The sequence below is a fragment of the Chenopodium album genome, chromosome 25 (assembly GCF_948465745.1).
Source record: "Chenopodium album chromosome 25, dcCheAlbu1.1, whole genome shotgun sequence".
Lineage (NCBI taxonomy): Eukaryota > Viridiplantae > Streptophyta > Magnoliopsida > Caryophyllales > Amaranthaceae > Chenopodium > Chenopodium album.
The window spans coordinates 35,483,235-35,498,401 of NC_137858.1; the positions used below are offsets into that span (position 1 = coordinate 35,483,235).

Consider the following 15,167-nt stretch of genomic DNA (forward strand, 5'->3'; position numbering starts at 1 on the left):
TATATATATATATATGAAGCCATTTCTTTGCTAAGAGATGCAATAACGTAAATAAAAATCTAAAACTACCATATATTAGCAAGATTGTTGATTGTAGCTAGCTAGTCATCTTTAGCTTTCAAAATGCATAGTCTTGCGTTTTTTTCATGTTTTTTGTATCAGTTTCTCATAGTTATGCTATTATTGAAGCCGATTATTGTATTGCAGATCATAGTCTTCCTAGGGGGCCTGCAGGATTTCCTTGCAAAGATCCAACTACAATCACTATAAATGACTTTGTTTTCACCAGATTTCGTGGTGAAAGAGACATTACAAATTTATTCGGAAACAATGTAACTTTTGCTCTTGTGGATCAATTTCCAGGGTTAAATGGTCTAGGCCTTTCCATGGCAAGGGTAGACTTGGGGGTGGGCGGAATTATCCCTGCACATTCTCACCGAACATCAGAAGTGCAAGTTCTTGTACATGGTAGAATAATCGCAGGGATAATTGATGCAAACAATGTCGCATTATAAAAGATTAGAGGCTGGCGATGTAGTGATATTTCCACCGTACTTGCTTCACTTCGTAACAAATGTTGGTGAAACTCCGGCTCTAGCATTTGTTGCCTTGAATGGGGCAAATCCAGGATTTCAAATTACTTCCAACGCATTGTTCAGTGGTAGTTTACCGGAGAAAATAGCTTCGCAAATCTCCGCTATAAGTCCTGAGGAAGTGAAACGCTTGCAGAACATCTTCAGCAGAATTGGCACAACTTCATAAGACGCTTAAAATCACTGTGCTTCACGTGTATAGTAATATGGTATTACCTATGCTAGCTTTAAAGTTTGGAATATATGCATTTCAAATATATTTGTAATATTTTTTTTACGAAAAATTTGTAATATCTTTATAATAAAGAGTATTGAGTAATGTTCATAATATAGGCACACAATATGCTGACATGGTAAAATCTAATTGGCATGTATTTAATATTTTGATCTTCATTATTTAGAATTATTTTTAATGTCTATAATGTATTAAAATTGTATTAATATTATGTATTATTTTTAATACATGTGTTTTTTTTATAGATACATAATTTTAAATTATGCAAATATATTTTTATAATATTAATTAAATTTTGAAATTATACTTATAATAAAAAATCATAAAATTCAAATTATATTGTTCATCAATGTTCTTCATTCATGTCATAGATTAGCCACCTATTTTCAATAAAAATACGTAAATGAATTGTGTTGTAGCGTTTTTTTTATATAAGTTTTTCATTTTGAAGTTTTTGTTCATAAAAAGAATCTCAACAACAATCTCTTTTTTAAAATATTTACTAAGGAAGAGATCCAAGATCAAGAAACCCACTTAGAAGCACCATGGATCAAGAACCAGTTGCCCTTGTATTAGAAACTCTTGGATTTAGTCCATTTCCTCTCAAGCCTCAATTTGTCACTTTGGTCACTTGGGAGATCACTTGAAGCACACAAAGGAGTGTTATTTATGTGTGCATGACCCATTTTCTATTTTGGGCTACATTTTGCTTCTGTCTGCAGCAATAGGAGCGGGTGTGGACCTTACCAAGAGCAAGCGCTCCTACCTCAATTTTGACATTCTACCCATATTCTAAAACTGGAGGAGCAGGCGCACAACACCTACCATTGAAGCGGGTGCTCCTCCCTATTAGGCTGCATTCTGGTCTCTTCTGAAGACAAAGGAGCGGGCGCGCAATATTGAAAGAACGGGTGCTCCTGGCATTGGAGTGGGCACTCCTATTTATGGAACAGACACTCTTACCATGAAACCCAATTTTCTTTTGACATATTTACCTATGTAATTCAGGGTGTATAAATACTACCCGTTTAGTTCATTTTGGAGACAGCAGTTTCAGAATAGATTTCAGCAACATCTTCTTAGTTAGCATCTTAGTTCATTAATTTAATTGGTGAATTAGTGTAGAAACTCTCAATAATTTCAATCATTGTGGAAGTGAATTCAAGGCTTGTTTCTTTATTTTCAGCATTTGTATCCAACATTGATGCTTCAACTTAATAATTTCTGTAACTCTTCTCTAGCATTTTTTGTTTTTTTTATTTTATTATTGCAAGCTTCTTGAATCTCTTTTGATCTTGTTAATTTTCTGTTGCATGTTAATTTCATTCTAGTAAATCACTTTACCCAATTTTAGAACTACTTAGAACTCTAATTTGTTACTTTGCATGTTACTCACCATGAGTTGTGAGTAGCGCAGCTAGTCCTCTTTGCTAGGGGTTGGGTGAAACTCAACCTTATAGTTAATTGAGTGATTTTTGGAGAAGTGATATGGGTGATTTAATTTGTAATTAAATTGATTATAAGAGATTGCTTGTCAGTTCATTTTGATAGGAGTAGCTACCCTTGATTTTGGGCTTGATGATGGCATGATGTTCTTGGTTTGACATGAGAATGTGAATTGAGTTTGATTATTTATCTCCTATTGCTAAACTAATGAGGGATCTAATTAAGTTTAGTAGTTTGAGTTGTATTCTTAATTGCATGAGGTTGGTCATACATATAGTCCTTACTCCTTACTAGCTATCTCTTATTTTTGTTTACTCCCAATATGCTTGGTTACCATAGTTGAGTGGGTCCCATTCCTTAGTGCTTTTACTTATTCGATTTAGAATCCATAGCTTGTTTGTCAAATTGACGAACCTCAAACAACCAAAGTCTTCGAACTAGCTTGCGTGTTAAGATCCTTAGCAATTATGTCTCAGTCCTTGTGGAACGAACTCTTACTTATCATTGTGTTTGGTTGTGAGGTGTTTATTTATAAATGTGTTTGAATGAGTGTAGACCATTCTAGCACCCTTCATTGTCTACTCCAATTACACAGTCTGAAAAACGCCAATCATTCAACCTAAATCACTATGTCGCCGGCCACCGAGATATTGCAAAATACCTATGCGGATAATTTTTTTTTACAAATACGTAATGAGATTGTTGTTGAGATTTTTTTATGAACAAAAACCTAAATGTTAAACTAAAAAAATAACGAAACAGTAGACGACAGTTCATTTACTGAAAAAAAAAAAGAAAGGTACAACAAGATACATTTACGAATTAACAATTAACAATGATTTTGAGAATTGTTTGCTTATTTATGACATGAATAAAGAACATTGATGAACAATTTTAATTTTATAATTTTTAATTATAAGTATAATTTCAAAAAATAGTTAGTATTTTAAAAATAGATTTTAATTATGTACTTCTAAGAGAATACATGTATTAAAAAGAATACACAATATAAATACAATTTTAATATATTATGGACATGAAAAATAAAAAAATCAAAATACCTATACGAGCCAATTAGATTTCACCACATAAGTAAATTGTGCTGCCTTTTTTGAAAATTGATAATGTAGCATTTTCACTTTTTCCATCCGCTCCTGAAGCATGTATAATCTTGTTTTTAACAAAAATCATCAAAATTAGATAAGATATTTTTAATTTTTAATTAGGTTGCTACAAAAACCAAATTCTTGATTTCTATTGTACTCCCTCTGTCCCCGAAAGAACGGCTCTTTTGGGTTGATTTTGCGGGTATTAAGAAAATAAAAAAGATAGTAGTAAAAGTATATTGGAAAATGAAATTCAATGGGGTTTGCAAAAAAGTAGAGTAAGAAATTAATAAAAATATTGGAAAAACAAAATTTACATGGGAAAACTAATTTTGCACAAGTATTATTGCAAATTGGAGAATATTTTAATGCTAATGGGTCGATCATTTTGTAAAAAAAAGGAAATTTTGTCAAAAACTACCAATTAAAGTGCGTGTTTTGAAAACAACTACCTATTAAATTTTTTTTAAAAGAACTACCACAAAGTTGTATAAAATTTAAGTAGCACTACCACTTTAATAATTCCAACTAGAATATTCGGCGTGTAGGTTCTACTTTTTACCTTTACCTCATAAAATCACCATCTAATTGACTAAGTTATCCTTCATAAAGGTAAAAAGTGATAAAAAGTGAGACCCAAATACCAGAGATTTTAGCCAAAGTTGTTAAAGTGGTAGTGCTAGTTAAACTTTTTACATCTTTGTGATAGTTCTTTAAAAAAAAAAAAATTGATAGGTAGTTGTTTTTAAAACACGTGCTTTAATTGGTAGTTATTGACAAATTTCCTAACAAAAATAGGCCAAAAGGGTCAAACTTTTAAAGACGGAGGGAGTATTTTAATAACCTTCACTAATATCTTTCCCCACTTCCCCAAAGCTATCAAAAACAATATTTCGTGAATAGTGACAAAAATATGTCACATGTGACATGCCATAACACAAATAGTGAGTTGAAAATGACCATCTTAAATTTTTTTGTTTAACCATTATAATGAGTTGAAAATGATCATCTTAATTTCTTTTGTATAACCAGTCTATAAATGTGTTTAATTTCATATGAGACTTTATTAAAAGACGAAATATTAATTAAATTCAAAAGTAATCAGATCCCAGCGTTCACTGATTATTTGCCATAATTGGGTGTGAGGCATGCGGTTATAACATGTTTTACTAATTGTAGCAACTGCCTTAATTTGCATCGTAAGAAGTCATTGGATATTTGGATAATGCCGTATATATGATCTTCCAACTTTTTATTTTCGTTCGATAACTAAGGTACAATTACATGTACAACGACACAATTTATTATTGACTAAAGGAGACTTTCAATAAGTTATTGTAAAACGGGTTTAAATTACCCTAAAAGTATTTAAAGTTATCATTTTTCTAACATAAATTTTATCTTTAGAAAAACACTTATAATGTGTTATACTACATTCGTTACATATTATTTGCAACGATTAGACATTTTTCCTCTCTACTTTATATCAAATCGTTGCAAATAATGTGTAACGGAGGTAATATTAATTATATTAGCCATTAAAACATGTATTCATTAGAAAATACATATTAAAAAACAATCAAACTCATTACAAATTAAAAGTTACAAGTTATCGTTAAAGAGAAAGCTAAGTTACAATAAAAATTGTTAAATTTACCCTCAAATTGATCGTCTTTCAATAGTATTAAAGTAATTCTGCATTAAACATGCAAGATTTATTGGTTTGACAATTGCAGGTATTATATTTATTACATTTATATTTTTCTAAACTTATACTTTATGTTCATTCCTATCAATAACTACGAATTTAAATGTTCATTAATTAATAATGTTATATATTAATCATTGCATACATGCGTGCACGTACTAACGAAAACTTTTAAAAGGTAGCAAATTATTTTATTTTATTTTCTTTTTTTTTTATTTTTTTATTTTTTATTTTGGATAGTAGTAAAATACAATATAATTTTAAATAGGTAGGAAAAGTCAAAATGGTGCTTTTTAGTAGTAGTAAAAGTCAAATTTTCTTATATATAAGTTGATGAAAAAAATCTGTAATTTGCAATATATAATGAGGAAGTTCCACTTAATCAATTTGATAAACAAAATTTGTTTATCAAATGACAAAATGGTAAATAAAACAACATAAATGCACAGTCATCATGACATTTTCGTAAATATATCAACAACAGTGGGACCCATATTTGATAAAAAGTTGTTGATTTATTTACAATTGTGTCATTTGATAAATAAATTTTGTTTATCAAATTGATAAACTTGATATAGAGGATTTGAAGAGTTCCCTTTACTCTACATTTATATATGATGCTTTAATGTGCACATGTCCTATTGTCCTGTATGAATCCAATGGAAAATTTTTATTCGCTTTCCTAGCTATGCATGCAAAATCTCTTCCAGCATTGCATGGTTTACGTGTTGAACTGGAGATGTGTTAATTAGTAGTATAAATAATGTGGTCATACATGAACATCACTGATTAATTGTCTTGATAGGGAGATTTTATGTTAACTATTTCAGGTCACTTCCATAATTATGTGGAGCAAAATCCTATATATAGAACGCCATTTCTTTGCTAAGAGATGCAATAACTTATATAACAAATCTAAAATTACCATATCTTAGCAAGATTTTTGTTGATCGTAGCTAGCTAGTCATCATTAGCATTCAAAATGCATAGTCTTGCATTTTTTTTCATCTTTTTTGTATCAGTTTCTCATAGTTATGCTATTATTGAAGCCGATTATTGTATTGCAGATCATAGTCTTCCTAGGGGGCCCGCAGGATTTCCTTGCAAAGATCCAACTAAAGTCACTATAGATGACTTTGTTTTCACTGGATTTCGTGGTGAAAGAAACACCACAAATTTATTCGGATACAATGCAACTTTTGCTCTTGTAGATCAATTTCCGGGTGTAAATGGTCTAGGCATTTCCATGGCAAGGTTAGATTTGGGGGTGGGCGGAATCCTCCCTGTACATTCTCACCGAACATCAGAAATCCAAGTTCTTATTCATGGGACAATAATCGTAGGGATAATTGACGCAAACAATGTCGCGTATTATAAAAGATTAGAGGCTGGGGATGTAGTGATATTTCCACAGTACTTGCTTCACTTCCAAGTAAATGTTGGTGAAACTCCGGCTCTAGCATATGTTGCCTTGAATGGGGCAAATCCAGGATTTCAAATCACTTCAACTGCCTTGTTCGGTAGTAATTTACCGGCAAAAATAGCTTCGAAAATCACTGCTATAAGTCATGAGGAAGTGAAACGCTTGCAGAACATCTTCAATCAGCAGAATTGACACAACATCATAAGACCCGCCTAAAACCTTTGGGTTGTACATGTATGGTATCACCTATGCTAGCTATAAAGTTTGGAACATATGCATGTCAAAGATATTAAATTTATAATATCTTGCTTTATAATAAAGAATATTGAGTAATGTTCATAACATTGCTTATTTGCTTTAATTTGTACTCATCTACTACGTGAAAAAATGGCATAAATCTTGTGCAGTATGCATATCAAAAAGTAATTTGTAGTGCCGATAAAATCTTATTTTTAATTTTACAATACACTGACAAGTATCTTCAATTATGTTTCCCTAACCTAAGCTAGTTAATCCTGTTAAAAAAAAAATGTCCCTTTCAAAATAAAAAGATATTTGTAGACTTGTAGTATTACTGGTTGTTTGGGTCCAATTTAGTCCAATTGGGTCTAGTCCATAAATGATCCAAATATCCAATCAAAATCTCAAGTTCAAGGTTCAACTCTCCATTTGTACTAAAGTCAAGGTCAATCAAACATGGCAAGTCAATTGGGCCAAGACCCACTTCTCCAATATGTGCAAAGGTATAAAAGTCATCAATTCCACCATTTTACATTCACATATAACCTTAAGCAATTAATTCTCTTGCATAGCACTCTCTCTCGACACATTGTACTGACTTTAGCATCGGAGGGGCCTTCCTCGGCAACACCCCCGAGGCTAGTTTACATGTGTTTGCTGTGCAGGAAATCCTCGGCCCAACATCACTTGGACCGAGCCCAGTCTTCACCACCTCTCAGGACCTTCGGCAAGGTCCCATTGTTTTCACCTGAAACACTAGTGTAGTGGATCCGTGGACGTGTAAGAAGTTTAATAAGGAAGGAAGTTATCAAATATTAACAACATTGATTAATTGCATATTTTTTGTATAAAATGGTGGTTCTAAGCATGAAGCTCAAAAACGTTAATGTTGCAACATCAAGATTGAAAAAGCAAGAAAGATACTACGTATTTGTCTTGTCGGGACTTACTAGTGCGCTTCATTCGTAGTATGCACTACAAGAAATGAGTCGTGTACCGATGGGCAAAATCAATCGATAAATTGCTTAAAAGCCGTTGAAAACAGGATATCATATACTTTTACTCATTAGTCTTATTATACAATCTGTCATTCTGTTGTAATGCATATATATTTTGCAACCAAAATGTCATATATATTAGTTGACATTCATATATATAAACGAGACATGATATTAAACATTATAGGTGCTGCCATGCACTTGAATTTCAAAGATTCTAAGCGATGTATGAAGCCGTGCTAATTCCACCAAATATCTTATTCAAGCGTATTACTTCCTCGGGACTTATGAGGGTGATTTTCGAAGCTATTTCAGCCGGTAAATTGCCGCCGAACAAAGAGGTAGAAGTAATTTGTAAACCTGGGTTTGCGCCATTCAAGGCAACAAATGCAAGAGCTCGAGTTTTACCAACATTGATCTGGAAGTGAAGTAAGAATTGTGGAAAGATCATTACATCGCCAGACTCTAATCTTTTGTAATATGCAGTGTTGTTTGTGTCGATTATGCCTGCTATAATTGGCCCATTTATGACAACAAATAATTTCAGATGTTCGGTGAGAATGGACAGGGACAACTCCACCCACGGCCAAGTCTTGTTGGAGATAAGAGTTGACAAAGTCTAATCTTATCGTATTGTTATAGTTGTTATACGTAAAGATAGTTTTGCATATACTTTAGTTTGTTAGCTTTATACTCTATTTGTTATTTATACTTATCTTGTACCTAGTCTAGTCTTGCTGCTTGTAGCTTGTATTATAAATACGTTTGCCTCATTGAGTATAATATAACTTTTCCCAATCTTATATGGTATCTGAGCAGGTTTTGATCTTAATTTAATTTTTTTTTTCTCTTTTCTTTTACTCTTCTCCATATGGCAAACAACACTATTCCTAATGATGTTGAGCCAAGCTGCCCTCTCATCATCGTTTCCCTTTCGAATATCCTCAAACTAAATACCAGTAACTACTTATCATGGAAACTCCAGCTTGAGGCCACACTTATTGGCTATGGCTTGTTCAAATTCCTTGATGGGTCTCATCCAAAACCTCATCCTACCATCACTAATGCATCTGCTGCTATCACAAATAACCCAGCCCATACACTAGAATCTACCATTGTACCACTTGTCTCTCGTGCTTCCACAACCGAAGAAGCATGGGATATTTTAGCCCACACCTTTGCTCGTCAATCTCGTGGTCATGCCAAGCTAGTCAAAGCCAACTTTCGGCTCATCAACAAAGGTACTCAATCAGTTTCTGAATACATGAATGCAATTCGGGTGTGTGCCGATCAACTAGCCATCCTTGGGATCCAGTCAAGCCGGAGGATCTCATTGAACGAGTTCTTGAAGGTCTGCAAGATGCTAATTATCAAGCTGTGAGCTGTGATTGATGCGGTTAATGCTCGTGATACGTTGATTACATTTGATGAACTTCATGAAAAGCTTCTAATCCGAGAGGTAAGTTTGCGTACTCAACCCAATTTAGCTACTACACCCTTACCCATCACTGCACATGCTACAGCCACCCAAAATCAACATCCCCCTACCTCTCGCCAATCCGACACTAACTATCGTCCCACCACCAACCCAAAGCCTTCTGGTACCTACCAAAAGAAACAGAACAATTCTAAGGGACAAGGTTACCAAGGCAAATGCCAATGGTGTCATACTTTTGGCCACTCTCTTTACCGTTGCTCTGCTTTCCAGGAACGTTTCCCTCAAGCTCGTCCCACTCTCCCACCATCGTCCTCAAACCAACAATCACCTCAGGCTCATATGGCCACCACAACTCAAGGCAACTCCCCTTCCTGTTGGTTGCTTGACACAGGTGCTTCTCACCATGTTACTAATGACATGGCAAATCTTGCTTTACACCACCCTTATGATGGCTCAGAGGAAATTGTCATAGGCAATGGTATGGGTGTCTCTATCTCTCATATAGGTTCTTTATCACTTCCTACTACTTCTAAATCTTTAAATCTTTCCAATGTCCTATGCGCTCCAAATATGACTAGAAATATCATATCTATATCCAAATTATGCTCAGAAAATAATCTTCTGATAGAATTTTCTTCTGATTCTTTTTTTGTGAAGGATCGTCTCACGGGGGCACATCTTTTGACGGGACCAACTAGGCAGGGAGTATATGAGTTACCAGCCTCTTCATCTATCCTAGCTTTATCTACAGTCAAAGCTCCGGCGATTGATTGGCATCATAGACTTGGACACCCATCTTTAGCTATTTTTAAGAATTTAGTTTCTCAATTCAAACTTAATGTCTCTAGTTCATTTTATTTCAATTGTGACGCTTGTCAATGTAATAAGAGTCATAAGCTCCCATTTAGCCATTCTACTTTAATTTCAAATGCTCCTCTTCATCTAGTTTACACAGATTTATGGACATGTCCAGTTTATTCTTTAGATGGGTTCAAGTATTATGTTATCTTTGTTGACCATTTTACAAAGTATATTTGGTTTTATCCTCTCAAAAAGAAATCTGATACAAAAGTTGTGTTCATTAGGTTCAAGGCCTTAGTTGAGAAATATTTTGAGCAAAACATAAAAATCTTATACTCTGATAATGGAGGGGAGTATGAAGCTCTCGCCTCCTATCTTACCATTGATGGAGTCTCTCACTTAACTTCACCTCCTCACACCCCCGAGCATAACGGCTTTGCCGAACGACGTCATCGTCACATAGTTGAAACTGGTCTTCCTTATTATCTCATGCTCAACTTACCTTAGAATTTTGGTCGTATGCCTTCACAACTGCATCGTATCTAATTAACCGCCTTCCTACTCCTACTCTAAATGGAAAATCTCCATTTCACTGCCTTTTTGGCACTCCACCAAATTACCTCAAACTTCGAAGTTTCGGTTGTTTATGTTACCCATGGCTCAAACCTTACTCCTCTCATAAACTTGACCCGAAATCAAAACCATGTGTGTTTATCGGGTATTCAAAAACTCAGAGTGCTTATCATTGCTTAGACCCATCTACCAATAAGGTCTACACATCTCGTCATGTTCGGTTTGTTGAAACCGAATTCCCGTATACACGACTAGCAAATCTCCCCTTACCTTCTCCACCACCATCACCTGATACTTGGTGTTCAATAACCTTGCCCATTATTCAGCCCACTATTCCACAAGCCCACCAACAAGCCCACCATCATGACAATCCTAGTCCACCTTCTACTCCTCGTATCCCTTGCCAACCAACCCCCTCAAACCAATCATCATCACACACTAACTTTTTGCAACCTAATACTACCCAACCCCCTGCCACTACCAAATCCAACCAATTATTAGTCCCACAACCCAATGTCCACCAACATCCACCATCAGGGATCATTACAAGGTCCAAAAATAATATAAGAAAGCCTAATCCCAAGTACGCAAATAACACCTCGGTTCAATCTCGACCCAAAGAACCAAAAACAGTGGCTCAAGCTTTAAAAGATCCACTTTGGAGGAAAGCGATGGAGGAGGAACTTGAATCACTTCGAAAATTGGGCACTTGGGATTTGATTACACCGGCACAAACTCAAAATCTAGTTAAATGCAAATGGGTTTTTCGCATCAAATGTTGGAACTAATACTAAAGCGGAAGAAGTATATAATTAGAGAAACAAAAAACTGATTTTTATTCACTTGCACACTCTCTAATTCTCTCGTACATATGGTTGAATATATATAGCTAGAAAGGATAACAATAAACCTTAAAAATAGGACCCATTAAACCCATGATCTATCATGATCAATAAATCAAGGGCCACTAATACAATCCCACTAACAAACTCTACTAACTGAAATCACGTACTTTGACCCACAAATAATTCTAATAAGAAGATAAATATTAAAATCAACTAATCCTAAAACTTAGCCACTAAGTGTGCCATACATTGACTAACAAACTAACGTTTGAATCAATATCCCAACATCAAATACACTAAGGAGGGACAAATAGAAAGGTATAAGGCACGCTTGGTGGCAAAGGGGTTTCAACAAAGGCCGGGCATCGACTATAAAGAAACCTTTAGTCCGGTAGTTAAACCGGCTACAATTCGCACACTCCTTAGCCTAGCAGTTACCAAAGGTTGGCATCTTCGGCAACTTGATATTAATAATGCATTCTTGAATGGTACGCTCTATGAAGATGTATATATGTCACAACCTCCCGGCTTTGTGGACTCAAACTTCCCCACTCATGTGTGCAAGTTGAAGAAGGCCATTTATGGTCTCAAGCAAGCCCCTCGGGCATGGTACACTGAACTCACAACCTTCTTGCTTGGCTTAGGTTTCAAAAGAGCAGTTTCAGACACGTCACTATTTATCTTACATACTATGCCACATCCCATTTATCTCATTGTGTATGTAGATGACATAATTGTCACTGGGCCCAATGCATCTAATCTTGATTTATTTATCAAGAGTCTGGCTAACAAGTTTTCACTAAAAGACCTTGGTGAACTATCTTATTTTTTAGGTGTTGAAGTAATGTCAACACCCTCAGGTCTTTTTCTAAGCCAAAGGAAGTATATACTGGACCTCCTTGAGCGACTCGGCATGCAAGACGCGAAACCATGTCCTACACCGATGGTAGTTACACACACATTAACGACATCTTCGGGAACCCCTCTTGAAATTCCTAAGGATTATCGAGCAGCCGTTGGTGGTTTACAATATCTTACCTTGACTCGGCCCGATGTTGCTTTTGCCGTGAACAAGTTTTCCCAATTCATGCATTGTCCAACCACAGATCATTGGTTTGCTCTTAAACGGCTCATGCGCTACTTGTGTGGTACACTAGACAAAGGCTTTACAATCTATCGTGAGTCACCCCCTATACTTCATGCTTTTTCCGATGCCGATTGGGCAGGCAACAAAGATGATTACACTTCCACAATGGGTCATGTTGTGTTCTTAGGTCGTACCCCCATCACATGGAGCTCAAAGAAGCAAAACTCACTAGCAACATCCTCTACCGATGCCGAATATAGGGCGGTTGCAGCAACAACATCAGAGGTAATGTGGATCAAGAACTTATTAACAGAATTGGGTGTTCATTTGTCTCAAGTTCCAGTCATTTATTGTGACAATCTTAGTGCAACTCATTTGAGTGCAAATCCGGTGTTCCATTCCAAGATGAAGCATCTTGCCATTGCATTTTACTTCATTAGAGAGCAAGTACAAAGTGGTTCATTACGGGTCACGCATGTTCCTACGGGTGATCAGCTTGCTGACTTTCTTACCAAACCGCTCTCCAGACCAAAACTAGATGGTATACTAGCCAAGATCGGACTCACTGAAAGACCGTCCGTCTTGCGGGGGCATGTTGGAGATAAGAGTTGACAAAGTCTAATCTTATCGTATTGTTATAGTTGTTATACGTAAAGATAGTTTTGCATATACTTTAGTTTGTTAGCTTTATACTCTATTTGTTATTTATACTTATCTTGTACCTAGTCTAGTCTTGCTGCTTGTAGCTTGTATTATAAATACGTTTGCCTCATTGAGTATAATATAACTTTTCCCAATCTTATAAGTCTAACCTTGCCATGGAAAGACCTAAACCATTTATGGCGGGAAATTCATCTACAAATGCGAAAGTTATATTGTTACCAAATATATTTGTAATAGATTTTTCACCACGGAATCAAGTGAAAACAAAGTCATCAATAGTGACTTTAGTAGGATCTTTACATGGATATCCTTTGGGTGACCTAGGGAGACTAAGGTTTGCAACACAGAAATCGACTTCTATAGTACTAGCATGACTAAACGAGGCTGAGATAAAGAAGATGAAAATAACTGCTAGGCTATTCATCTTGAATCTAGAGATTATTAGGTTGATCAAACAATGATGCTAAGATGGCTTGACTACTTTTGTGTGTGTTTTCACGTTCATTTAGAGGTTTTTTTTTTTTTTTTTTTTGGTAACAACACGTTAACACAATCCAAAGATTAACTTTGATAACAAAGGATATTGAAACAAGTTAATTACGTAAATTTGATATTTAACTAATTTGAGATTACCATAGTCATTTGAAATTAACTACCATAGTATTTTAATGATAGAAGAACAATATATTTCATTTTAAAAACATTATAATAGTTATGTTTCAATTGACTGCTATAAAATTTTCACTATACGTACGTTTGGTTTCACATATAGCCTATATAGGGCTTTGATTTATATCCTGAATTCACTACAAGAAGATTACCTTTTTGTTGTGATTATACTAACCGTTAGTATCGATTGTATATGCTACAAAAAAATTTCCCAACGAAAAACTACATCCAATCGTGGTAATTAACTATCTACAATTGTGTTTAGCTTCACCATAGCATGCTTTTATCAAGCAAAGGCATATTCATCCTTTTACACCTTGTCCTGATGACTTTTAAACACCAACGAACCATGGATGTGGTTGTTTGTAAAAAAAAATGGAATAATCTTTATAATACAAATAGAGTACTGAGTACGCCTATTATATTGACAAAGTCACCCCTTATTAATTATATACTATTTATTGAATAGCTCGTAAGTAATAATGTAAGCTTTACAACGTTGACAAAGTAAGATAGTGATCGAAAACTTAAGGTGTCACGTTAAACAATAATCACTCATTTAAAAGGTCAGGTACGTTGTTGCACAACTGGTAGAAGTAACCTTAGCATATGGCAATAATTTGCGAATATATATATATGGTGAAGTAATTAACAAGAACAGGAACAAAGTTGAACAAAAAAGATGGGATAGATGGATACTTAGGCGATCTTGCAAAGTAGATGTTCTGGTTATGCTGTCAATCTCATCAAATTAATTACTTTGTTGTTGTTATTGATAAAATCAAACATAATAACCAATTTAGTTCCCATTTTTTCCACATTAAATTGTGCAAGTACAACGCGTAAAGGCTAGCTTAGACTACAATCCGACTAATAAACTTTAAATTAGTAAACTTTCAAAATAAATGAATTAGTTCAAATACCTTGCTTTTTTCCATGCTAGTAATACCGTGTGAAGTGTTGATAGGGCTATTTTCCAGGGTGTAGGCGTAGGTGTTGCTGGTGCTCCTTGTTGAAATTATAAATAAAGAGATGACAGAGGAATGAAAAAGAAGAAAGTGTTGAACCCATCAAAAAACTCACATGTGAGTGGAAGTGTTGTCCCACATTAAATGAGTGTATAAGTGAGAGTTTGTATTGGGATGTGTATCCCACATTGAAGATAGTAGAAAATTGCATCCACGTTATAAGGCTAAGGAGCGATTCCCCTCATTACTATATGGTTTTGAGGTGGAACCTTCTTGGTTATATAAAGTGGACACACGTAATGCGGCCCAAGACTGTTTAGCATTCTTTCCGATCCAAAGTACCACATGTTTAGTTATGATTCAATTCATAACTT

The 15,167-nt window shown here is 34.9% G+C and overlaps 1 protein-coding gene and 1 pseudogene across 1 annotated transcript; one reads left to right on the forward strand and one right to left on the reverse strand.

The window, feature by feature from the left end:
- Positions 1–5,713: 5,713 nt before the first annotated feature.
- On the forward strand, positions 5,714–6,703 carry LOC145614063 (auxin-binding protein ABP19a-like). Its single transcript, XM_081669066.1, has 2 exons — positions 5,714–5,831; positions 6,111–6,703. The coding sequence occupies exons 1-2, from the start codon at positions 5,714–5,716 to the stop codon at positions 6,701–6,703; spliced, it is 711 nt and encodes a 236-aa protein (XP_081525192.1).
- Positions 6,704–7,695: 992 nt separating this feature from the next.
- LOC145614064 (germin-like protein) lies at positions 7,696–13,580 on the reverse strand (annotated as a pseudogene).
- Positions 13,581–15,167: the final 1,587 nt, after the last annotated feature.

Coding starts and splice junctions, on each gene's coding strand:
- LOC145614063 (XM_081669066.1), top strand. CDS start 5,714: ATGTGCACATGTCCTATTGTCCTGTATGAATCCAATGGAAAATTTTTA. Junction 5,832..6,110: donor ACGTGTTGAACTGGAGATGT/GTTAATTAGTAG, acceptor TTTTTGTATCAG/TTTCTCATAGTTATGCTATT.